General features: G+C 44.7%; 1 protein-coding gene across 1 annotated transcript in view; it reads left to right on the top strand.

Moving 5' to 3' along the window:
• Positions 1-20,558, top strand: part of GALNT14 (polypeptide N-acetylgalactosaminyltransferase 14) — a gene marked incomplete at both ends in the record, with an annotated part of 213,616 nt that overhangs the window by 114,411 nt on the left and 78,647 nt on the right. The window contains one exon of the mRNA XM_080936800.1: positions 18,916-19,085. Within this exon, the coding sequence (XP_080792926.1) occupies positions 18,916-19,085 (170 nt within the window). The remainder of the gene's footprint in view (positions 1-18,915; positions 19,086-20,558) is intronic.

Raw genomic sequence — 20,558 nt, 5'->3', positions numbered from 1 at the left:
AGTTCGTGACCTTCTCTGAAAAGCATAACATAGGCTCAACATTCAGCCAGAGTTAGATCCTCATTTAAGGCCATGGCATTTCATGCTGGGTAGAGTTTCAGCCAAAAAGCTGCGTGGAAGTACCACAGCCTCTCTGAGGAGATGCCTAACCCCAGGCTTCTGTCCCCATCTGTGAGCCATGAGGCATGTGGGATGTTGATTTAGGCTACCTACCTTTGAAGCCTGACTGCCTTGTACCAGCTTATAGCCTAGGGGATATACTTAATCTTCTTTACCTTGCAAACTTATTCTCATATGTAAGGGTTATATAATACGATGCCCCAATACAGCAGTAAGCACTGGACTAAAGGATGCTGGACTGACACTTTACCAGCTTTGATCACTACCACTGAGGAGGACTGGTGTCTCTTGCTATCCTCACACTGCATGAGCAGTCATTGAACATCTTTGTGAAGGGTTGGATTGGGCAGCAGGTCAAAGGGCCTATCCACGAACACCAAGTCCAAGACCACAGTGTGAGTTGAACAAAGGCATTGAATGAATTAGCTGTACTTCCTTTATGTCGCTGTGACTAATCTGGTCCCTACATACTCAGGAGCCTGTGCTAATTTCTAATCACTTCTGTCTATCCATCTTCAAAGCTACCTCCTTCCAAATGTCACTTTTCAAGTACCACACTCTGGGCTCCTCAATAAGAAACTGTTAATACATAGTTTCACTTCTTCCTGGCCTTCAAAGCTAGCTCTTCCTATACCTTGACATCTGGTCCCCACTCTGGCCACTTGCTTCCCAAGGCTTTCTTACTTTCATACCCCTTTCCTTTCATGGAAATTGCCTCTCCAGGACTGGAAAGCGCTGGATGGCTGGCCTTGGTCTCCATCAGGAAATGAATGCAGTGCCACCCCCAAGACCCAGGGCCTGTGGTGAGGGTAATTTTACCCTTGTCGCTATAACTACAGATGCCCTTATTATTCACACGGGTGTCTCACCCTTGTTTAACAACATATTAAACCATTAGTCTCCATGCCAGTGGGTTCAGCTAGTTCACAATGGTAAAAGCTGATCATTAAATCCCCCTTTCCTTGCTTAATCGCTTTTAAATTGGTTGCCTTTTAATTCCATCAAGTGCCCTCTTTCTCAGGCAATCTACTGTGCCCTGCACAGTGTGATCATGCCCCTGGGTGAGAGGAGCTGGGCCTCTAGGGTCCTCTCCGTGCAGAGTAGAGAAAAGGGAAGGTTTTATTATTCTCTTCCTGCTCCTCACCTAATGTTTAGTCCCTGAAACACAGACTTCTGATTTAGAGTTCTTTACTTCACTAGCCTAAGAATCAGAAGAGTGCTCTGCAGGTAAAAAAAAAAATCTACTTTTTTTCAGTAGGAAGCATAATGTAAATATTTTCAAAATGGGTACTAAGGTGTATGTATTATGAACAATTAATTCAAATGGCTTTAAGACGGCAAAAGAGTTGTCCCATAGGCATAGAGGCATAGACTGTCTGTCTGTTCATCCATCTGCCCCTCCCACCTCTGTGTGTGTGTGTGTGTGTGTGTGTGTGTGTGTGTGTGTGTGTGTGTGTGAATCCAGGTGACAGGAGATATAGGGAGATATAGTAGCTTGTCATGTACCAGATACAGGTCATATCTACTATGATGGTTAATCTTGACTGTCCACTTGATTTAGAATCACCTAAAAGACAAGCTTTTGGGGGTGACTAGGAGGGCAGAGAAGATTCTCTCTAACTGTGGGTGGCATGACCTTATGGAGTTGGGTTTGGGACTTGTTAACAAGGAGAACATGATTAGAGTGCCTGCATTCATCTTGCTTGTCTCTTGTTTCCAGACACTCTCTACCTCGAGTGGCTACTCTAACCACAGCGCCTTCCTTGCTACACAGGGGTGTTCCCTCAAACCATGCACCAAAATTAACTCTTTTTTCCATAAGTGGCTTCTGTGACATAAATTTTATCACAGCAATAGCAAGAAAAGATTAAATACACTTGCTAATCATGGGGTTGGCGACAGCTTAGAGTCTTAGAAACATTTGTGAAAGTGTATGGCCAGAGTTGATATGTAGAAAGGACAGGGCTGATGGTTTAAGAAGCTCCCAAAGAGAGCCCTGGAGCTTGAGCTCACCCATACACAGTCCTTATGTGTGTTACCTGCAGAGTCATTATGAGAACTCACTGATATCTAAGAAATCTTGGAGGGTGAGACAGTATGGACCAGATTATGCCCTTTTAGGTTGGTGCTGAAATTCTAACCCCTACCCCCATGTGATTATCTCTGGGAGTATGGTCTGTAGGGAAGTAACTGGAGAGATAGCTCAACTTTATCAATTAGGCCAATGATCAGTAAGGAAGTAATTAAGGTCAGCATAATCCAATAAAGACAAACATCCCTACAAAGAAAAAATCAGGATCCACACAGAAAAGTGTTAGGAGTGTGAACACAGAGCAATGGTCATGGAATAACACTGTGAAAGCCATCTGCAAGCAAGGAGAGAGGCCTTAGGAGGAACCATCACTGCTGACATTTTGATCTTGGACTTCCAGCTTGCAAAGTATGAGAAATCAATCTCGAGTGTGCTAAACCCTACATCTGTGGGGTTCCATGAAGCAGTTCTAGCATGCTAATAAAATGTAGGTATAGAACAAACTATCAGCCCTGCTCTGTAATTGTTCCTGAAGTAGGAATGGACTCACACCATCTGCGTCCTCCACCTACTAGGTCTACCCTTCATGGAGCTTTCATCTAGGAAGACTGGCTGGTGATCTGTGAGGCCCTAGTTGCCACTTCAGAAGTTCATGTTGAACTCGATTATTATACCTTCTGCCTCTTCTAATCTGTAGGCCATTCTCCATCGTTCCTTGTTTTTAGTGACCTTGATACTTAGGTCCCATTTTCTCTGTAGAATGTGTCTTAGTTGGATTTTTCTAACATTTACTCTTGAACAAACTGTAGTTAGATATCTTTGTATAACATATTGGATGTAAACTTAACCTTTCTTAGTACATCATTTTGGGGAGGTCACATGATATCCATGTGCCTTACCATATATTGTTTTCCTCTTTATAATTGATATCTGCACATATCCAGATTCTTCTTTAGCATCAGCCTACTGGCTTTAGATTATACCCTTCTCACATGCTTTTTATAAAGTGCAGTTGTGTTCTCTCTGTGGCTCTCCTTTGGATTTGGGGTTTTCTGCACAGATTAAAGGCCCTTGACTCTCAGATTTCCATAGAAGCTGATATGCTGATATTTCTTTAAGAAAAATTCTGACAGTAGTACTGAAGCTTTAGCCTATTGCTGCCCCTTTCCTCCTGTCTCGTCTACTAATTTTCAACTCAGTCTTCTGTTTCCTCCCTGCCCTCTCCCTTTCCTCTCCTCTCTTTATTGAATTAATCTTGGCAGAAGGACTTGTGGAGACACAGCTGACTCAAAACTCTGTACCCTATAGATGAGGGAGGCTCAGAGGCACTGGAGACAGCTTTGGTTCATTACTCTGTTGTTTCTCTGATAAGGTAGCAGTCATGGAGAGTTTAACTGACTTACTCAAGGTCAGAACACTGGGAGATGTGACTGAGTTGGTACCTCAGCATCTTGACCATATGTGCTGCATTTCTGCAAGCCTCATCCCTCATGGTAGTCATGCAGAGACCATATTGTCCAGGCCAGATGTCAGTATTTCTCCTTCAGAATGTGTGTGTGTGTGTGTGTGTGTGTGTGTTTGTGTGTGTGTAAAAGTGATGCTCATCTTCATTTTCATCTTCATCCTTTATCACCTTCATCTTCTAGTGGACAGTCACTCTGGGCATATCTTCTTTTCACATAGAGCATCTGCCTTTAGGTTTTAGATGTAAGATTTCTTATCTTCCCATTTTACAGATGAGGGAACTATGGCTCCATAGACTATGTAGCTTAGTCCAAATCACATAGAAAAGGGTAAATGTTGAGCCTGTGTGCCAGAGCCCAGGCCTTAAAAAACATGGGGTTATCAGTTTTCTTTATTTGTCATCAGTTTTTTTTTTCTTTCTTTTTTTTTTTTTTTTTTGTAGATTCTCACAGTCAAAGAAGCTTAAAGCCGCTTATTTCAATTATCTTTAATTTTAGATCATCAGAATAGTGCACATTTCCATAGCATTCCATGACCCTTTCCATAGATTTTACTGTGTGTTTCACAATGAAATATAGATTTTCTGTTTTGGTTTTTATAGTTCACTCTTGGGTTTTTCACAGTGATCCATCTATTCATTGACTGGATGCTGTTGTATAATTGTAACTATGTCCAGTTAGTGGCCTCCAGGCTACTTACCTCTCAGATTAGGCAGGAGGGTTCTGCAAGGTATTTGTAGATGACAGCTTCCTGTCATAATGTATCAGAACGTATCTTGAATGCTCCCCAATGGTTTATGTATTCAAGAGTTGGTCCCCAGCCCATGGCACCATTGAGGTGTCATGGAAACATTTAAGGGGAACCTGGTGGGAGTAAATTAGGTTATTGGGAGTGCATTTTTGAAGGGAATACAGATTCATGCTCTCTCTCTCTCTCTCTCTCTCTCTCTCTCTCTCTCTCTCTCTCTCACTCACTCACACACACACACACACACACACACACACACACACACACATGCTGCACCCCTGCTCTGAATTTTGCTCTATCATATGCTCTCCACCTTGATTTACTACCACATAAGGAGCCCCAAAGCAACAGACCTACATCACCATAGACTTAAACCTCTGAAACCTGGAGCCCTGGGGCCCAAATAAACCATTTCTCTCTGTAAGATCATTATCTTGGGATTTTTATCACAGTTATAGGAAGCTGATCTAATGTTGTTGCTATAACCATCGGGTCTTAGATGGTAGTGATGGCAGGCTGTCTCCAGGCTCAAGCATCACCCCTTCAAGTTTAAATGCTCTGAGTCCTAACTAGAGTCTTCTTTGTGGATATTGCCTGATTATTTTCTGGAAAGCGATGGTACTGGGGATGGAAGCTGGAATGGAAGCCAGCTGAAGAGTAGTTTTTTGCTGGTGACTTGTTAGCTCCACCTGGTTGCTTGCTGGTTTCTTTCTTGAATTTCTAGGTTCAGTGCCCCAGCCTGGAAATGTCTTCATATCAGTTGTTCTGTAGCAAGTTTAATGGAATATGTTTTGTTCTACTAATAGGCAGATCCTGTTCTTTATATATTTTAGGGAGCCTCAACCAAAAAAAAAAAAAAAAAAAAAAGAAAGAAAGAAAGAAAAGAAAAGAATACTATCTTGTGTGTCCCTTCTATTCTCCTTTCGGGGTCATATTTTCCTAATGTCAGTCTACCTCAGCTCTCCTCTTAGGGTCTTCCCCACTGTTCACTTCTGTGACTCTGGCCTTTCTTGTCTGCAGTTTCACTGGCTTGCCCAAGGTTCTGCTGCACGTAGGTGGCAGCACCAGCCCTAGAACCCTCTGGTGGGTATCAGTAATTAGAGTTCCTGCTGCGCCTGCTCTGTTTCTTGGAGTTTCTGCATTCATTGATCCTGTTCAGTGCTCTGCAGTGCTTCATCTTTAATAAAAGTTCTGTTTCACTTTTATTTTTTCATCTAATCTTGCAGTTCTTATTTCATTAAATCCATACTAAATAATTCTATAACGTGCCTACTTGGGTCATTTCCTTCTGTTCCAGATTGGAGTTTTCATTCTGTGGGCGGTGATGTTTTTGATTTTATGCCCAATATGTTTCATTCTCATGTTCATTTGTTTCTCTCTGGAGCCTTACCTGCCTCCCTACAGCCTCCTGGCAATTTCATCATGGCCGATTTGCCTTGATTTAAGATGAATGTATTCTTGATCTCTTTCCTACTGTATCTGTACTGATTCATTTCCTCTGGGAGGCAGAATTGGTGGACTGGGTGTTTCTTGTCTGTCTACTTTCCTTGGCTAGTGTGAGGCCCGGGATAGGATAGGAGATAGGGTGGGGAGAGAGCAGAGCTAACCCGAGGTATTGGATAATTTTCATTAGGATACTCAGCCTCTCTACAAAGTCTTCTGAGCAGAATCTTAGAATCCTGCTGCTAAGGCAAGTGTGTTTAAGGATCAATCAATAGGCAATCACATTAGATGTTGTAACATAAGTTGGTTCAGGGAGCAGATTTGCTCAGCTTATTATATTATTATTATTACAATACTCTGAGTAAGGATAGAGGGAACTCCATTTAGGTATGCTAATGTATGGGTGACAGGATTAAGCCACCTGTACCTTAGACAAGTCATTCCAACAACAATGTGAAAACTGAGATACAGGTCTAGGATCCACAACACATATCCATGCCAGTCGGCTCTCATGTGTGTGTTGGGAAGATGAGACACTTGGTAGTGTAAAGGTTGGTGAAAAAGCAGACATCCCATTCTTCTTTCCCTTGTCCCTTCAGCACCATCAGCTTCTAAGGCAACAGCCCCCCCTTTCTCTCCTCCCTAAAAGGTTTCTTGAGGCATGAGGCATGTTCTGAGGCCCAGACAGCACATCTGAGCAGTACATCTTAAAGTTGCTGGGGGAAAGGGGCTTATTTTTTGTGATTTTGACAAGCAAGTCAGGACCAATTACAGAATCTCTGTGCACAGTAGGCCTCATTAATGGGTTCAGCCTGGGATGGGCAGAGGCTGGGAGAGCTGAGCTTTCATAGGGGCAGTTGGGAGGAAGAAAATGTCATTGATTGCTTGGCCATATGAGCAACTTCTGGAACTTATCACTGCCTCATCAACAAACTCACCCTTATTTTCCATGGACACACATTATATCTTTACTGTGCAAACAAGTTGCATTTTTTACTGAGTTATTAGCATATACAGTGCCTAGTCCTTGCCTTTTATTAATATACTAGATCTATTAGTCATAATCACAGTGTTGTGGAATAAGCAGCTAAGACTTCCTTAGATGGAGAAAAGAAGTTGTCATTTTCAGGGACCTTAAATGGAGAGAAACACAGACAAAAACCCTTGGATACTCAGCTTCCCTCTCTTTCTTTTTCCTTTCATCCTTACCCCCACCTCCCTATCTCATAGCTCCATTCTGTGCCCCAGTCTTGATTTGGTCCATCTAAAAGCCTGGGTCAAGAGCCCCCTCCTCTTTGAATTTCTCTCTGCTAGACCTCTACTTGCTGTTCTCCTCCTCCTGGATATAGGATTATTTTCTCTTCCTAGATCCAGGACCATTTCTTCTTCCAGGATACAGGACCCTTTCTTCTTCTAGGATACAGGACCATTTCTTCTTCTAGGATACAGGACCATTTCTTCTTCTAGGATACAGGACCATTTCTTCTTCTAGGATACAGGACCATTTCAACTTCTTTCTTGGCAGCTTGTCCTGGTCTCACTTTCTTACTAGCTACCCTTGGGATCTTACAGTTCTCTTTCCCCATTGCTTGTGCATGCCATGGGATGAAACCAAATCTTAGGGCTTTTATGGGGAAATTGTCCAGAAGGGTCACTTATGCAACACATACTGGAGAACCTTCAATACCCCAGAGTGATGACAATGATAACAGTGGTAAATGATATGTTGTTTCTCTCAAGAATACTATATCATTATCAAGGATACAGGCATGATACTTTTTATTAGATTCTTCTATTCTGAGTTCCTACTATAAACTACTGTGAGAGCTAATCTTGGTTGTCAGCTTGATACAACTGGGGAGAAAGAACCTCAATCAAAGAATTGCCATGATCAGATCCTGTGGGCCTATCTATGGAGTGTTTTCTTGATTGTAAATCGGTGAAGCAGGGCCCAGCCCATTCTCGGAAGTACCATCCCTAAGCAGATGGGACTGGGTTATATAAGAATAGTAGTTGAATGTGAGCCTGGAAATAAGCTAGTAAGCTGCATTTGTTCATCATTTCTGCTTCAAGCTACTCACTTAAGGTCCACCCTTGACTTCCATTGATGATTGTCTATAACCTGAAAATGAAATAAAACCCTTTCCTCCCCAGTCACTTTTGGCCATGGTTTCTATCATAATAACAAAATAAAAGCAAACACAGACAACTGTGAGTGTCATTTTTATGAAGAAGGCATGCAAGTTTCTAGAAAAGTATAGGAGGGCCTTGATACAGCTTTAAGACTCATGGAAGCCATCTAAAGACTAGAACACTTCATTTCAAATCCGATCATTGAGGAGTTTGTTCGATGGAGAATGGTCCAGATGGAGTGCTAAGCAGGTGTAGAAGACTGATAATGGAGAACTGGTTTTATTTTTAAAAACAGCGGTAAGGCTGATGCATGGGAAGAAGACAGATGAGGCTGGGGTATTCATAGGCCCAGAGCAGGCAGGATCTTGGAGCCCAATAAAGGAGAAGAAGCTGCCTTTCTGGGTGCTCTGGGAGCCACTGAGAGCAGTGCTTAAGCCAGAATGGATATGGTGGGCCTAGATTCATTTTTGAGAAGACATCCTTGGAAAATGAACCAAAGACCTCAGGGTGCAAGGGTAGAGTCAGTTGGACCTTATTGTAACACTGGTGGTTGGGATGGTTGCAGAGACATGGGGGGGGGGTTAGATGGAAGATTGGAGTCATAATTTAGAGGTAAATGTAACAGGGTCTGGAGGTAAGTTATCAGGCTGAATTACTCAAGTGAGCAGGGTGAAATAGTGAAAAAAAATGTGTCCAGGACAATGCTTTAGATAAATGGTGTGGAGTGCTTCACTTGAAAAAGCTTTAATGAAACCAGCAGTGATGTGCAGACCAGGGTTATACTGGGAACCTGTCCTGGGTGGAATGCCTTAGATGGACCTGTTCAGCACTATTTGCTTAATACAGGCCCAGAGCTCAGAAAAAGGATTTGGTCTGATTGGAATCCTTCAGTTACGGAAGGCAAGGTTACAAAAAAAAAAAAAAAAGAACCAGCAAAAGGAGGTGAAGAGAGGCCAGAGTCAGGAGAAGAACCAAGAGTGGGATCATGGGAGCTAGAATCCAGGAACACTGAAAGAGGGCTTTACTCAGAGAGTGAATGGTGATCAGAGGCCTTGAAGATGGGTGAACCCAACTCTGTAGCTCAGTGCTGAGCACCAGTAGGGGCTCAACTAAGTTGCTCTTTTTTATTAACATAACCTTTGTTCTTTTACTTTGGAATATCTACAGGCCTTTTCCTTCATTCAAAGTATAATAGAAACTTTAAAAAGTATAAATATACATGTATAATATAAAGGAAGGAACGAGTGAACGCCCAGGACAGCCTTCATTGGTGACCCCACCGTGAAGTATTTGCAGCCTGGATCAGTGGCTTTGTCCACAGGAAAGCTTCGGGGAGAGCCAGTGGCTCTTGTTTAGCTGGGACACTGGGGGAGCCAATTTTCAAGCTTTTCAAGCATCCTGACTTGAGAATTACTGAATGGGTATCCCAGCCAACCTTGTGTAGGAGCCGCCTTACCCCGAAGGTCCCTGGAGTCCCTGTTGCCCTCCCTCCCGGAGTGGTGTCAACTGCACTGTAATCACACAATTAGGATGCCATTAAAATGTCACATTTGAAGAAATCCATATAAACAGAGCATTAACAAGCGACTGAAAATTGTAGTCTTTACCACTAATGACCTACTTTCTGTACACGCCACGCCCTCCCACCACCTCCACTCCCCAGCCTTGATTTCAGAGGCAGTAAGAAAGCTCAGCTGTGTTTCTGCCTGGAAAGCCTTAATGTTTAATGTGCTGGGAGAAGCTCTTAGAGCCAGGGACTGTGGGCTGGGGAGCATGGATAGTATTGAGTGGCTCATGAAAGGAGACCAGCTTCAAGCAAAACACCCACAGGCCATTAGACCCGAGGGTCTGGGAGGGATGGCAAAAGAAAAGACTGTACAGAGTCCTGCCTAGCAATATTGAGAAATGTAAGGGTGGGGTTCACCTTATTGGCTTCAGATTCCTTCCCTTGCAGAGAAGAGATAGACTCTGAGACACAGCACTCACTCTTCCACAAGAAGAAAATAATAAGAAAGACATGTCTGTGCTGTTGAGTGGAAGCCACAGAGCTCTGCCTTCTTGCTGCTGTGAGTCCAGGGTGAGGACATTGGTAGACAGAGGCTTGAGGGTCACCTCACCTCCCCAAAGATAGCTAAGGAGGACTGTTTGTGTGCTAAAGTCTTTTCATCTCTAGAACCTAATTTTAGTGTGTTAAGGACATGGATTGCTTAAAGGAATCTTGTAGTGAGTTTGTTTATAAAGCAAGCAGAACCAGAACTTCCCTCATGAAGCCATTACTCTTTTCCCAACACATCTGAATAGCAAACCTGCATTCCACACTATACCATGTTGTGTGTCTCATTCCAGGAAACAGACACACACACACACACACACACACACACACACACACACAGAGAGAGAGAGAGAGAGAGAGAGAGACAGAGACAGAGAGAGAGACAGAGACACAGAGACACAGAGAGAGAGAGACAGAGACACACACAGAAAGACAGAGAGAGAAAGACAGAGGCACAGAGACACACACACACACACACAGAGACTATTCAGAAAAACATTGAATTTGTATATGGGGGGGGTCCATTTTAAATGTCCCTCTAGCCTGTGACATCCCTACCTCAGGTTGGGATGGCACTGCAGAAGAGACTGTGTCACAGGGGTTTGGACAAGGATGGAAGGTGACAACCATGTCATTTGGGGAGAAACTATTGGTGTTTCTCAAGGTGAGAGAAATGCCCCTGAGAACATTGTTTATATAAGCAGTGTGTAATAAATCCTCTTTTGACAGTTCATATGAGACGACCTGGAGGGGTTTGGCTGTGCTGGGAGATGTCCAGTGTTTGGGACAGGCTTATGAGGGTGTAACCCAGTTCTTCAGCTCACTGGCACTCTCACTTGTGGTGTCACAGCACTAAATTTTCCCCAGCCTGAGACAGGCGCCCCACCCCCACCCAGACTCAGCAGGATGCTGTCTGGGAACTGTGGTCTTTTGCCATAAAAAGAGCCCCTTCTATGAAAAGGCAGCCTGCAGCCCTCCTGGAGTCCGGAGAGATAAAGTCATTTCAAAGTCATTCCCTGCAGCCCACGCCTCTGTACTCAGGGGGTGACCTAGTTTTGAGAGAGCCAGAGGCCATCTGGATGTCACCTTATTTACAGAGCTGAGAGAAAATGCATGCACCAGGCTCTAAGTCCTTGCTGCACTTGGTATCTGGGGAGATCTCCCCTTCACTTCGGAGGCACAGAGAGAGAGAAACTATTCTGCTCAGCTGAAAGCTGGAGCCTTTCTGCTAATGTCACCTTTGGGGAATGAGTGACAAGGCTTAGGGAACACTTAACTCTGAAACTCTCTTTTGAGCTGTTTCAGGGGAGGAGAGGTCTTGGCCCTGGGGCTGGGGAGAGATGTCTCTAGGGTAGTCTTGGCTGAATGAAGTGCAGAAATGAGCTTCTACTCAGAGTTTCCTCCCTCTCCCTTCTTGAGAGGCCGAGTAACTCCACCTGCCTTACTTGGTGACCATGGCCTTGACAGATGCTGGACAAGGGTGGTTATAGAATCTACATTCCTGTGGCTAGACCCAGGGATCAGGTTTGCTTGCTATGTGGCCTCAGCCAAATTATTTCAGCTCCAGAATACTCAGGTGCATCTTTGTTAAAACGGGGCACTAGTAGCCACCCAGGCTCACTCTTAGTATTTGAAGGAGTAACATTTTTAAGTAGAACTCAGCCTACTGAAAATGTTATGTATGGATTCTCTGGTTTCTGACGTCATCCTGTGAGTGACTCATCCAGTGTGGACTTTGTCACCTTTGTAACCCAGTTCATTTACTTGGCTTCCCCCAACTTCTTATCTGGATTTCTCCAATTAGAGAATCTTGCTGGCTAAGGTGGTGAAGGCCTGTAATCCCAGGTACTGAGACTGAGGCAGAAGAGTGGAAGACTTAGGGCCAGCCTGGGCTACAGAGTAAGTGCAGAACCAGCCTGAGCAATTTAGTGATACTCTGACTCAAAAAAAGAAAATACACATGTCTGTACATACATGTAAATACAGCCTGCATACACACACACTAAAATAAAGTAATAACATAAAGTGAGGGTTGAGAATTAGTGTTGTAGCAGAACTTTTGCTTAACATATGTGATACTTAGGGTTTAGTTCTTAGTAAACACACACACACACACACACACACACACACATCACTCATACAATAACTTGGAAACTTGGGGAGCTACAAACCTGTCAACCACATTCTTGGTGAGCACAGCTGCTGTAGGCCTTTGCAGGGTAGCAAAATTCAGGAAGCATCAACAAGATCCCGAGGGGCTGACAAGTCCACAAGAAAAAAGGGAACCAGAATTCGAGAGATAGCCCGGAGTCCAGGTCCCTTGACCTTCAACGGATGCAGAGTCTCAGGCTCGCCCAGCCGATTGCTTCTTCTACTTGTCTCTCCCCATCCATCACAGCTCTGTCTTCTTTTAATGCACTGTGTATATAAAAAGACTTCGCAAAAGCTCCATCTCCAGCCTTCTGAACAGATAATAACTTCATATATTAGTTTCTGAAAATAGTTTCTTGTCTTATCATTTGCATGGCACTGTGTTCCAACCCAAGTTTGGGATAAAGATGTGAGCCCCAGGAGGGACTCACATTAATAATGACCACTCTTCCACATCTAGACAGACTGGTAGACTCTGTCAGAGATCTCTGTTTCTGGCACGGGGAAGGAAGAAGCAGCTAAACATAAATTGGCAGAAAGGCAATTGCATTTTTCTCCCCATTAGCATTTGGTCTCCAGGAGAAATGATTGTAACTGCGGCCATGTTGACAGTAGCGCTATGTTACATATGCATTATGTCTTAGCAAGCGACTCTTCATATCTTAGCCCACGTCTGAGATCTGATTTGGTCCTGTAAAGCAGGGTTGGGGGAAGATTAGTTTTGCCCTTGGGATGGAAGGAGAAAGTAGCTACACAGAGATGAAGGGGAAGCATTTTTAGGATAGCCTTGGTCTATAGTTTAGGGGGCTGGGCACAGTCAAACTCTGGATGTGTGTCCCCATCTGCCATCTCATCTTCCCCTGACATTCACGCTCTGGCCTGCATGTCTGTCCAGGGGTGCGGGATGGGTTAGAGTGAACAAGAGGCCACAGTTCTTACTCTGCACTCTCCCTATTGTTTCTGGCTTTCTTGACCCTTTCCTTTTATTTCGTTAATGTGAGCCCGAGTGCATGTTTCCTGTCACCCAAAGGGAGTTTTGAAGCCACACAACTAAGCAGGTGTGTGGTGACGACGATGAGACCCAGCCCCGTTACTCATTCATATTTCTGCTCCCAGTGACCCTAGTTCTGCTTGTTCATGACTTCTACCAGATCCTCGGGTTCACTGGGGTCCCTTGAAAATTGCTTGGCTCCACAAGCTATTTCTTTCAGCTAAAGGGCTTTCTGAGGATGCCTGATGATATCTGCTGGGTCTCTGTGAGCGAGGGGAGAGAAGCCTGGCTTTTCAAGGGAGAGCTTTTTCCTCACCAAGAGACTCAAATTTTCATTTCGCTTTTTTTTCCCTTTTAAATCCTTCTAGAAGCAATTTTCAAAGGGCTGGGCTTCTGACTAGGAGTCTCTGCTCCTGCTGAAGGCTACTTTGGCTTTGTTGCCTGGCCATCCTGGGAGAATCCATCTTCCTCTTCCCTCAGATTCTCTATCCCGGAAAGGATGTCAGAGCACCAGCCTTCTTTGACCATCTCCAATCTGATTTGGTGACCTTATGCCTAGAAGGGCTCAGCTGAGTATTTCTGCATTCAGCTCTACCCAGATAGCTGGCCACTTGCTGGCCACTTCTTGCCTGCAGCCTTACCCCACCGCATACTCACTCCCTATTTAGTCTCTCCTGGGCACTGGCTTCTCCTCCTTGTAAACACTTAATACCAGCCTCCTGTTATGGACAGATCAACCGCCTGTTGCAGCAGCTTTTTGATCTCAGTGGACAACTCACTGTATCAGACTCTGTACAGAAAGAGAAGAGGTCATACTGACGGGAATAGACACTGTGAGCAGAGCCAACTCTCCGCCTGACATCTATCGGCAGTTGTTGGGATGGATGCCTCAGCTACATGACAACTAACTAGCAATGCCTTCCTTGGGATCCTTGGGCTGAGCTTTTGGTGATGGCATTTATGGCTCTCTGAGAGCAGGAAGCAGACCCCTCAGCATTTGCAATCTCTTGCCTTGGCACATGCCGGAAGCTATCCCTCTTTGCTGCCATGCTGTTTTTGACTTTTCTGGCAACCTCTTCATGCTAATTAGTAAGCAAATTAAACTCCATATAGGGTCCATACTGTGTGATTTCCCCCACCCCACCCTTGCCACCCCAGTTCCAAAAACAAAAACTGGGCTTCTATCCATTCAACTAATCATATCATATTTCACATTTGGAGGTTTTTCAAGCAATTACAATAATTACTGGAAGTTTTCTACTTCCTCGAAGCTGGAAGCTCCCCCCCCCCCCGACATTGTATTTCCATGTGGTGCTCAGTTGATATGTGGGCAGAGAGCACACATACACGGGAGGGCAGAGTAAAGAGAGATTGCTCTCATCAGTGATTAAATACAACCCAAATTACGTGAAGAAAAGCCGGTGTTGGAGGGAGTCTGGACTCGGTTATCCAAGAACTCAGAGGTTAGAAGCTCATAGAACCCACACTTTATAGACAGCGGCTGCTACCAGGGCAGCGAGGCTGAAAATGGTCAAAGCAACTGAAGCAGGTGACACAGGAGGCTAAGCTCAGCCCTGGAGAATTGTATGCTACCTCATTTAGTCTGAGAAATGGCCCTTTCCTCCTGTATTAGATGTCCATTCTGTCTATCAGCTCTTTAAGGAATGATGCTCCTATAATTAAAATTAACCATTAAGCCATAACATAGAAGGAGCAATTGCCTAATTCTGAGGAAAATTTAAATCTACAGCCAGCATCCGAGATAAAATGAATCCTAAAGAGAAGGAGAGAAAACCCCACGGAAGATAAATAGAAAGCCAAGTGGGATATTGACTTGATCCTTCTCCAGTGGAGGGTAATTTGGCTTCTAAAGTGAGTTAGATCATAATAAATTAAATTTAGATTTCTGCACATCAATTAAATAACTCCCAAGACAGAATTCCAGCGAGAAGGAGAGGTGATAATACATGGAGGGAATATGAAAATGAAGATCTGATCTAATAATCCATAATTGATGTGCTGTCCCTTGGTAAGGGGAAAGGATTCTCCAGCTCCTGTTGTCAGGTCAGCTAGTCTAGCTGGCTTCTGTTTGGCTGGAGCTTGTCCTAACCACTGGCACGAGCACATTCCTTCTGGAACCTTCTCCATGTTAGGATTCACATCAGTGGTGTGGAAGGCATGAGGAATTATGCTTTACCTCTTCCCTCTGCTGGATGTCCTTGCAAAAGCAAGGTCACTTCCCGCTGGCCAGATGAGAACATAGGAATGAATAAATACGTTCTTGTTTTTATGAGGGACTTACTAACAGAAGGGAGAAAAGACTAGTGAGTGGCACAGTTAGTGATACAGAAGAGGCATCCACACTGCCATCCAAAGTATTAAATGAGGACTACAAGACCCTTTGTTCAACCCTAGCATGCACGCACACACCCACGCATGCACGAACAGACAAGTATTTCCAGAGAGTTTGAACTGGGTGACCCCTATAGCCTCAGTTTTCTTGTCTATAAAAATGAGAAGTGTAACTGGCCGACCCACTTCGTAAGTGTAATAAATTGTTCTTTTATTACAGGGCTTTGTGTACTATCGGCATTTTTTATTGTTCTGTTCGGCACTGACTTTTACTGGTTATGTTATTAAGTGTTCAAAGTTCTTATTGGTCTTTGTCAGATCTACCTAGCCATTTTGTTTTGTTTGCCTTTCATTTTTTGACACTTTTATTCCCTATTATATCTGCAGTTGTGCCTACATTTGATCTCCAGGTAAGTAGGTAGGTAGGTGGTGTTTTCTGTGGGATAACTCTTATGTCTGGAATCCTTGGAGGAGCTCAGTGTGTTCATAGTTTCTGCTGCTTTTGCAAACAGAGGTTATTTTGTATATATGGGGTGGGTTTTTTTTTTCTTTTTCAATTTCTCCTTTAGTGGAACCTTGCTGGACTTAGTGAAGTGTTTTCCCCAAGCTGGACTGTGCATCTTGTGGGAGTCAAGTACATAGCCCATCTGTGCTCCTCCATGCCCTTCATAGGTTTAATTACATCATGGTCTTCCATCTTTTGGAAGCCAAGGATTAACTTCTCAAAGATCTTTGACCCGAGGCGACCTCACAATCTCCTCTTGTTCAGCATTTACCCACTGCAGCTCTGCGCACCGCACACAGTCTCCCCAGCCTCACTTCTCAGCGGGCATTAAAGATTTCTTATAAAGAATCCAACAAAACATCCCAACCTGAAGGGGTGGCAGCTGTTGGTTGGCAAGGAGGGTTCCCTGGAAGCATCTGGCCAGCTGTACTGCTCGGCTCAGCACACAGTAGATTGGAAGCAAAGGTGCCGAAGACCAGAGGCTGTGGTCCTGCAGAGAGCCTGCTTGTGAGCAAGTAGGGCTCCAGCTCCTTACAATTATCTTAGAAGCACTGTCTGTTGAAAACTGGGAGATTAGTTCAGGCCTGGAGAATGTACCCCTCCCATGAACTTGGGCAGATCATTTCCTCTCCCAAATCTCATTTTCCTCATTTGAAAACAGGCTATCATTTCCTATTGAATTTTAAATCTGTAAGGATTTGAAGTATCGCAAGGCATTCTCTACTCATTATGCCCCTCTGAGGTTGTTACAAGAGGTGCTGGGATGGTTAATTTTATATACAAGTTACTAAGCCACAGGGTCCAGGTACTTGGTCAAACACTGTTCTGGATGTTTCTCCAGGGTTGGTTTTAAATGACAGTGACATTTAAATTGCTGCACACTGAGTAAGGCAGTCTACTCCAAAGTGTCGGTGGGCTTTAGCCAGTCAGTTGGAAACTTTCAGAGATGGAAAACTGACCTCTGCTTCCCCCAGAAAGAAGGGATTCAGCTGGCAGAGACTGGCATCAGCCTTAGGCTGCAAGTCAAAAGTGCATGAGCTATTCTTAACACACGCTGGTTCCCATCTACCACAGAGAGAGACAGACACACAGACATATTAGAGACAGAGACAGACAGACAGAGACAGACACACAGAGACATGTTAGAAACAGAGACAGAGAAACAGAGAGATACAGGAAGAGAGACAGACGGAGAGTGACAAAGACCTCTCTTGGACTTGTGCTGTCTCTTTCTCCCTCCTCCTTAGTTCAGAGTTCTGTGAGGGTTATAGATAACTTATTTAGAGTATCATAATGAATTTAGTTGACAGTGAGCCAATGGGAGACAGTCCCATGACCCTTCCCATGAGAATGGGATGTTAAGGTCACCCTGGGATGATGTTCCAAACAGAGATGACAGCTGTCAAGCTGTGACATTGCACAGCACAGCTTGTGGGTTTCCCACACCTACCTGAGTTCCCCCTAGCAAGTTCTCTAGCAGCAGTATCATAAGACACTAATAAAATCAATTATTGGATAAAAATCACTGGTTTCCAGGGCTTCATTTTATGCTATTAGAGAAAAATGCTGTTTCAAACAGAGATAACAAAGAGGAAGAGAGAGAGATCAATTACCAGATAAGATCACAGTGCCCAAGATGAGCGTGTAGCTTGGTACAGCCCCTCTTACCTGTCATGGAGACTGTGTAAATGTCACTAAGCTCACTCTGAACCTCCTGCTTGGGTGCCTGTGTGCAGCAGCATCTAGCATTCTGTAATAAGTGGCTGGTCTCTTCTCCCTTAAGATTTGTGCAGAGTGAGACTCTTGCTTGACTACTGGGGTCATATGAATGAGGGACTTCTTGGTAACAATGCCAGCCCCAGGGCATGAACCATGACACTTGAGGCCATTAAGAAGCTCTTTCTGGCGTCACAGCGTTTGTGATTTTGATGGAATTTAAAGATGTGGGTATTTGGGGGGGTGTATAGACTACTCTTTCTCATGGTGAGAGTGGGAACAGCTTTTAGGAAGCAGCTGCCAAACTGAGGCCTGGATTCTCAGCCCCTCTAGCTGGGTGGAGAGACACGGCTGTGATTTTGTTGCTGATGGAGTAGATTAGGCATCACTGGCTCTGATGGGAAGGCAGGCTCCCACCTCTCCTATCAGAAAGATCCACACGACTAAGCTCTGCCAGAAGACCTGCCACTTGCCAGTCTCTTGCCTTTCTAGGGTCCCTTGTTCCCTACTCTGCCCAGAGAGATAAATGTGAAACAAACCAAGAACATTAAAGTCACCTTATTCTGAAATCATGTGTCCTCAGAAATGCACTGTAGGCTTAATACTGGCTCACCCATGGATGCTTCCTTTAAGAGTGGCTACAGGTTCTTGGGTTGGAGAAGCAAAGGACCAAGGTGTCTGGTGGGCCACACACCATTGTGGATTGATGACATACTTCCTGAAACTCCCTCTCCGGAAGCACGTTGGAAAGAATAGTAGTTGTGGTCCACCTGGTCTGTGTCGGTGTACCGGTGTCCTCACATCGTCCTGGGAAGATGGTCTCTCGGGTTGGGGTGCTAGAATTCAGGCTCAGGTCCTGCTGCTTCCTAAGTGTGGATCTCGGACAAGGTGCTGCTTGTGTGAGAGCGTATTCTTATCTGTCAGCCGACGCATCTGAGCAACTGTGTGAGGATTATATGAGATTATAGAGATGATGGCCCTAGAACTGTACCTGGCATGTGAGACTTGATAGATAGCAGTAGCAATGTCATCACCGTTCTGTATGTGATTATTATTGCTGGCGGGTTTGCTGATGTTCTGCCTCTGGCCCCATGTTTGAGCTCAGCGTTGCCAGAACAAGCTTAGTCCCTGGTCAGTTGCTGACAGATGGACGGGAGCTGGTGGTGGCTGGGGAGCCTTCTCACAGACTTTCCATTCATGTCACACAGCCTTCTGATGCAGACTGGGATGATCTGTGGGAGCAGTTTGATGAGCGGCGGTATCTGAATGCCAAAAAGTGGCGTGTCGGTGATGATCCCTACAAGCTGTATGCTTTCAACCAGCGGGAGAGCGAGCGGATATCCAGCAATCGGGCTGTCCCAGACACACGCCATAAGAGGTACCTCCTTCTTCTTCCATGTTGGTGGTGCCTTACCTCTTTCTGCATCCAGGACACATTAGCAGTGAGCTTGATGGAGACTCGGTGATCATAGTGACCGGGGCCAGGATGAGTAAAGTTTCTGTGCTGCACACTGCTTTCTACGAGGAGGTTGAAGAGAGTGAGAAGCCCACCACAGAGGGTACACCTGCCCCTCCCCAGTTGGTCATCCTAGGGGATGCATGCTATAATACTCATGGAACACTAGAAGACTGGACCTGGGTTTCCCTGACCAAGTCTCACGTCCCAGCCTGGCTCTCTAAGTGGAAGGGGATGATGGGTAAACCCTCAGGAATTCAGGCTGTGTTCTCTCCTGTCCTTAGGAGAAATTCTTTCTGAAGCACCCATGCACATATTGCAATGTGAGAAGAGTCTCGGGAAGAGTCTCGGGGCAGCTTCTTCACTAAATGTCGTTTTCTGTCTGCCGACCTAGGGACCCTTTCACACAGTCTCTTTGTCGCCATTGACTTAGACAGGCCACAGCTCCAGAGAGCAGCAGAGGTGAGGTAGGGAGCTTTGTTTATGAGCAGAAAGAGGCTTTGTGAAGATGGTGCTTTGTTTCCTCACTAATGGCGCCTTTAGTCCTGGTAGTCCTTAGGCTTGCTGCTGAGGTCTGAGAAAGCAGCTGGGTCCTCTCCACGCCACAGAGAGATGACGGTATTTGTTGCCTGACTCTGGCCTTGCATGCTCTCCAAAAGCAGACTGGCCTCTGGGTGAAGAGAGTCAAAAACAACTCAACTGGAAAGGTATATAGTGTTGATATAAGGGTATATATATCATATGTATTATTGGCATAAGCTCTCAGTTTTGTCTTTTTTAGGTGGTTTGGGTCCCCATCTTATGAACAAAAAAATTTGTATACGAAGAACTTTTATAATTATTGAGGTTATCATGTTGGTAATTCCTGAGCTTGTACTATATGAAGTCATTCAGACTGTGTTTTCAAAGCAGAGCTGCACAACCTGGAAATCTTGTCTTATGCAACACATATCCTGTGGAGATACTCATTCAGCTAGTCTGTGTTAGTCACTCTCACTGATGCACAGAGCTGGAGTCTTGCTGTCCACACGAACAAGCAAAGGGTACAAACTGTGTAGCTTGGCTTCTGATGCTGACTATCTGTGAATTTAACTCTCCCTACAAGGTGCCACGAAAGTCCCCCTAAGCAGCAGTGTCTGTGTCCCCTATAGCTGAAGTCCCCTCCTCTTCCCTCCTACTGGCCTAAGCTCTCTTAAAGTCAGAGTGCCTTTGAAATTATTTTTAATTTTGCTATTTGAATTCCCCAGCCCTTATCCTATTACTCCTCTCTGAGCAAAATTTAAATATCAAGTCAATATATTTCCTTGGACAGAAGATCAGGCAAGAAGAAGAGGAGAGGAGCCCTATTCGGGGGTTGGGGGAAGCCTCATTAGGTCTCAGGCAGGTAGTTGCTTC

The sequence above is a fragment of the Micromys minutus genome (assembly GCF_963924665.1).
Source record: "Micromys minutus genome assembly, chromosome: 1".
Taxonomy (NCBI): Eukaryota; Metazoa; Chordata; class Mammalia; order Rodentia; family Muridae; genus Micromys; species Micromys minutus.
This window is presented reverse-complemented; position numbering and strand designations above follow the sequence as displayed.